Below are 5,645 nucleotides of genomic sequence, written 5' to 3'. Positions count from 1 at the left end.
ATAGGAAAATGTTGAGAAATGCTTTCCAGTCAGACCTGGACCCACCCTGCATTTCAGGCCCCAGCCCTGACCCTACCACAGTTGCCTGGGCTCTCACCATCCTCCCTCTGCTGGTGGTGGCATCACAGGGATGCTGAGGGTGGCGGCGCAGGTTGGCAGTCCTCAGCAGGAAGGGCTTGTTGTGAGTGGCCTCTTGGGTTTCTCTTCTTTTGGCTGCTCTTCTCTGGAAGGCCTTGTAAAGGGCCTCATAGTCAGGGACCACAGGATTCACCCGAGGCTGGAATCCAAAGTTAGTGTGCAGAAACCCAAGCTTTTCCTGCTGGGTCCGGGTGGCTGTGCGGGGCTGTGGGTTAGCCCTGTCACTAGAGGAGGCGATAGGGGAAGAGGCCATCTGGAGCATGTCCAGGGCTCTCATCTGGATACGAATTTTCCTGAATAGCTCAGCTTCTGTGGAGAAAAGATGGTGATGGGTAAGAAAGGACCAAGCGTGAAACCTGCAGGGTTGGATGACTTTCCCTTTTACACACTAGCCCTAAGCGTACTGGAGGCAACTATGAACTTTTCAGGAATTCTGACACATGTTAACATCCCGTGGGATGCTTGCAGATGGCCTTGATAGGAGTATTTGTACCACAGAAAATAACAAACATTACAAAACAGCTTGCTTTTTTTTGTTCTGAAGAGCTTGTTGATAAATGTCATCCAGAACACCACTGCCTGTGCCAGTCGGGCTGCAGAAGTAGCGACTGTCTACACTTAGTGAGCACTTCCTATGATTTCTTCAGAGACGAAGCAGGAGGAAGTAGGCCAGTCACCTGTTCCTCTCTCAGGTTTCCCCATCTTAGAAAGGCCCCACAAGCTACCCAGCTGCCCAAGCCCTTTGCCCAAATCACTGACTCCTCTGTCTCTCTCATCAGTCACAAGTGCTGTCATTTCCTCCTCTTTAACCTCTCTCCAGCCCATCGTCTTTTCTTCATCCCTGCCCCCAGCTGCATTGATTTCTCAACTGAATTGTGAAGTAGCTTCCTCTTGGCTCAACGCCCTCCAGTCTTGCTGCCTCTTGGATTATCCACACAGCAATCAGAAGGACCCTTCTGAACTGTATTTCTGGTCATGGGCCACCCTGTTTTTTTTTTTTTTTTTTTTTTGAGACGGAGTTTCGCTCTTGTTACCCAGGCTGGAGTGCAATGGCGCGATCTCGGCTCACCGCAACCTCCGCCTCCCGGGTTCAGGCAATTCTCCTGCCTCAGCCTCCTGAGTAGCTGGGATTACAGGCACGCACCACCATGCCCAGCTAATTTTTTGTAGGTTTTAGAGACGGGGTTTCACCATGTTGACCGGGATGGTCTCGATCTCTTGACCTCGTGATCCACCCGCCTCGGCCTCCCAAAGTGCTGGGATTACAGGCGTGAGCCACCGCGCCCGGCTGGGCCACCCTGCTTAAATCCCTCAGTGGCTCTCCTATACCCTTGGGATGAAGTCCAGACTCCCTAACGTGGCTTGCAAGGCTCCATGTGTGACCTGTGCCTGCCTCTCCCTTCCCACTCCCTCTTCTCTCAGCCTCTACCCTTCCATCCCTTGCAGATGCTCCACTTTCTCCCCCCTCCCTGCTACATACTGCTTACTCCCCTTTTCCTCCCTCTTCGCCCCTCCTTCAATTCAGCCCCAGGGCCCAGTTTCTCAGGGGACCCTCCCTAACTGCTCCCTTCCTTCACCAAACCCCGGGTTAGGTCCCTCTGATATATGCTTCCATGCTTCCCCCCTTTACTCCTTATAAACAACTCATCACGTTTGTATGTATTTATCTGTTTTCCTCACATGTCTACAAAGTCCATGTCTGTTCACCATGGAACAGTGCCTGGAGCATGGTATATGCTACTGAAGAGTGAAGAAAGCCTGAGCCCCTTATTTGGAGCTCTACTTTTGGAAATGTGTAATCATCCCCCTGACTGGGCATGGTGGTTCATGCCTGTAATCCCAGCACTAAGGGAGGCCGAGGCAGGTGGATCACTGAGGTCGGGAGTTCGAGACCAGCCTGACCAACATGAAGAAACCTCATCTCTACTAAAAATACAAAAAATTAGCTGGGCTTGGTGGTGCACACCTGTAATCCCAGCTACTTGGGAGGCTGAGGCAGGAGAATCGCTGGAACCTGGGAGGTGGAGGTTGAGGTGAGCTGAGATCTCACCATTGCACTCCAGCCTGGGCAACAAAAGCAAAACTGTCTCAAAAAAAAAAAAAAATCATCCCCGAGGTAATTTTTCAGTGACTGACACTACGTCACCATGATGAAGGAGCTGTGGGGAGCATCTCAGGGTAGTGTGCTGGTGGTGGTGTGAGCCTAAGCTGGTCCTTGAGTGTCCCACTGGTTCTCGATTCCTGCACCTGTGCTGGTGCAGAGGCCATCATGTGCATCCACTCAGATGTCAACAGGATGAGCCTTGGGGACACTGTGGGACCTCTCACTCCTTGGTCCATACAGGGCTCCCGATTGCACAGACAGACCTAACCCTCCCTGATGGCCTTCACTAAGCGTGCAGTCTCTAGTGGGTCCACCCAGGCAGCACATCTTTAAGCCAGGCCAACCCCTGGGGCCCTGACGAAATCCCTACAGTGTAAGAGGCGAGTGAGGTTAAGATAAAAAAAAAAAAAAAAATCCCTACGGTGGGATTGGGACCCTGAGGCAGGAGGTGGCAAGGTGGCAAGGATGTCTTTACCCTGGAGTTTATCCCCAAGGGCTGGCTCCAAAATGGACTTGGGGATCCTTCTGGTGGGCTTCTGCTTGGAGATCTTGGCTTCAGCTGTGGCAGCCAAGTCTCTCTGTCGAACAGCTTCCTTTAGCTGCTCCTCCTTCTCCAGGAAGCTGAAGGGCTTCAAAGAAGAGAGGAGCAGTTCTTTCCTCTTCTGGATCCCTGCCCGCCTTCGGGCCTCGCTGCTCTCCATGATCTCTTGGTAGAGGGGCAGGTAGACATGTGCAGGCACAGGTTGTGCCCGGAACTGCCTATGGCACTCGGCCTCTTCCTCACCCTGCCTTTGGGCCCGCTGCCTCTCCTGCTCAAAGGAGGCAGGCGAGGCCAGCCACTCGGCCTTCTTCCGGGCCTCACGCAGCGTCATGTGGAATGGCCGAGGGACAGTGATGGATGACGCCCAAGAGCTGACACTTCTGTGCTGGGAGGGAGGCCTCGAGCCTGAGTGGGGCTGGGTCTGAGCCCTGGGAATGTTGGAGGGAAGACTGCTCAGGGAGCTGCAGCGCCTTGTGGAGCCACTCCTGGGAAGAAAGCAGATCTGTGTGTGGAGGACAGGGCAGTCAGGAGGACCCACTCCCTCCAGACCTCCCTCCAGACTTCCCTCCAGACCTCCTCCCTGACCCTCCTCCCCAGTTCTCCCTTCCATTGGTCACAGCTGGCTTCTCGGCCTAACACCACAGCCCAAAGGCCTCTATACCCATAACCTTCCCACAGACAATCCTAGCAGCCCTAATGGAAAGTCTCTTCTCAGAATTGCCACTTTGCACTCAGATATTTCTTTTTTTTTTTTTTTTTGAGATGGAGTCTCGCTATGTTGCCCAGGCTGGAGTGCAGTGGTGCGATCTCAGTTCACCGCAACCTCCATCTCCTGAGTTAAGGCGATTCTGCTTCAGCCTGCCAAGTAGCAGGGATTACAAGCATGCGCCACCACGCCCAGCTAATTTTTTTGAATTTTTAGTAGAGATGGAGTTTTACCATGTTGCCCAGGCTGGTCTTGAACGCCTGACCTTTTGATCCACCCGCCTCAGCCTCTCAAAGTGCTGGTATTACAGGCATGAGCCACCGTGCCCAGCCTGCACTCTAGTATTTCATAAGAGAACAGACAATGAGCAAAGCAGAGCTTTAGAGTCAAACAGACCTGGGTTTAAATCTTGCTTCAAACTTTGAGCAACGTACTGTTAAAACCTCAGTTTCTTCCTATGTAGAATGGCAAAAATTAATGTCTACTTACCCAGGGTATTGGAGGAGAAAGACTTGACCAAGATAAATGTACTGCATTGTCATTCTCAGGGAAAATGTGTTTAAGAAAGGCTTCCCTATATTTTTTATATTTTTATTTGTTGAGACAGAGTCTCACTCTGTCACCCAGGCTGGAATGCAGTGGCATGATCTTGGCTCACTGCAACCTCCACCTCCCAGGCTCAAGGGATTCCCATGTCTCAGCCTCCCGAGTAGCTGGGATTACAGGTGCCTGCCACAACACCTGGCTAATTTTTGTATTTTTAGTAGAGATCAGGTTTCACCATGTTGGCCAGGCTGGTCTCAAACTCCTGACCTCAAGTGATTTGCCTGCCTCGGCCTTCCAAAGTGCTGGGATTACAGGTGTGAGCCACCGCACCTGAGGAAAGGCTTCCCTTTAATTAGTTTCAGTGCATCCCTGGACTAAGTGTTGCCCAAAGTGATTTAGGATTCCTGGGGCGGAATCAGAACCCCTGTTTGGAGCCAAAAGTTGATTGTGAGCTGGAGCCTCAGTAAACAGCAACTTGCAGAAGTGCTCTTTGCTTTACAGAAGAAGATGAAGCCCAGAGACATGGTGTGACCTGTGTGGAGGTGTGGTGTGAGGCAGTGGTGCGACTGCAGTGCCTTACCTCAGAGCCTGGGCGCACTGGGCCTGCACCTTCCCTCTGCCCTTGTCTTGGAAGAAACTCTCCAGGTCCTCCTCATCTTCAGAGAGGTTTTCATCACTATCTGGGTCAGACTGAAAGAGAGACTCCAACAGACATGGTCTGACTTTTTGCTTTAGTACATGTAAGGTCTGGTAAAAGCTCCCAGTTGAGTCAGAAGTAGAATCTATCTCCTCCTCTGGGCTGAGGAACTCATCAAGTTTGCCAGCCCTGGGCAAAACCAGCCCATGCCCAGACAGCTCCTCTCCTGCCTCTGTGTCCGAGGAGGATTTGGGGGGAAATATCTAAAATAGAATAGAAATAGACTGTGGGTCAAACAGTAATTTCAAAGTTATTCAAAACATAACAATTTCACTTTGAATAAGCCTCTGTATGTTAGGGACTGGGGAGGAATTTTTAAAAATAAGCTGTGTTTCTTGCTCTAAAGAAATTTCACAACTTGGTCTATGAAGTGTGCTTGGTTGAAGGGAAGGAAGGGGAATGAAGAGCTGAAGTTGGTTCCCTGCGCCATACAGTGCAGTAAGCTTTTAAAGTACCTCAACTGCACCATGCATTCTGACCCCTGCACTCCAGGAATCCTGCCCGTGACAGTGTAGCAATGGCCACACTGCCTTATTTGGGTTTTACTCACTTCTTGCTCATCTTCCTTCTCCCCCTTTCCTTGTCTCTACTTCTCTGCTTTCCTCGCATTCTAGCTAATCTGCACTCTGTCAAGGAATGGATGAAGTCTGGGCACAGTGCTCACACCTGTAATCCCAGCATTTTGGGAGGCTGAGGCAGGCAGATCACCTGATGTCAGGAGTTTGAGACCAGCTTGACTAACATGCTAAAACCCCATCTCTACAAAAATACGAAAATACAAAAATTAGCTGGGTGGGGTCCTGTAGTCTCAGCTACTTGGGAGGCTGAGACAGGAGAATTGCTTGAACCCAGGAGGTGGAGGCTGTAGTGAGATGAGATTGCGCCATTGCACTCCAGCCTGGAAAACAAGAGT

The 5,645-nt window shown here is 51.1% G+C and overlaps 1 protein-coding gene across 2 annotated transcripts in view; it reads right to left on the bottom strand.

Moving 5' to 3' along the window:
• FAM161B (FAM161 centrosomal protein B) overlaps window positions 1–5,645 on the bottom strand; it is a 23,752-nt gene that overhangs the window by 14,122 nt on the left and 3,985 nt on the right. The window contains exons 2-4 of one of the 2 annotated variants that reach the window (XM_017528679.2): window positions 4,616–4,935; window positions 2,718–3,268; window positions 77–447 (exon numbers count right to left, since the gene is read on the bottom strand). In XM_017528679.2, coding sequence (XP_017384168.1) covers window positions 77–447; window positions 2,718–3,268; window positions 4,616–4,935 — 1,242 coding nt within the window. Of the gene's footprint in view, window positions 1–76; window positions 448–2,717; window positions 3,269–4,615; window positions 4,936–5,645 lie in introns of those variants that run through there. The other variant, XM_037738549.1, reaches the window with a different exon arrangement.

Source organism: Cebus imitator, unplaced genomic scaffold (genome assembly GCF_001604975.1).
Source record: "Cebus imitator isolate Cc_AM_T3 unplaced genomic scaffold, Cebus_imitator-1.0 Scaffold54, whole genome shotgun sequence".
Classification (NCBI taxonomy): domain Eukaryota; kingdom Metazoa; phylum Chordata; class Mammalia; order Primates; family Cebidae; genus Cebus; species Cebus imitator.
Note: the sequence above shows the minus strand (reverse complement) of the source record. Positions and strands in the feature narration are given on the sequence as shown.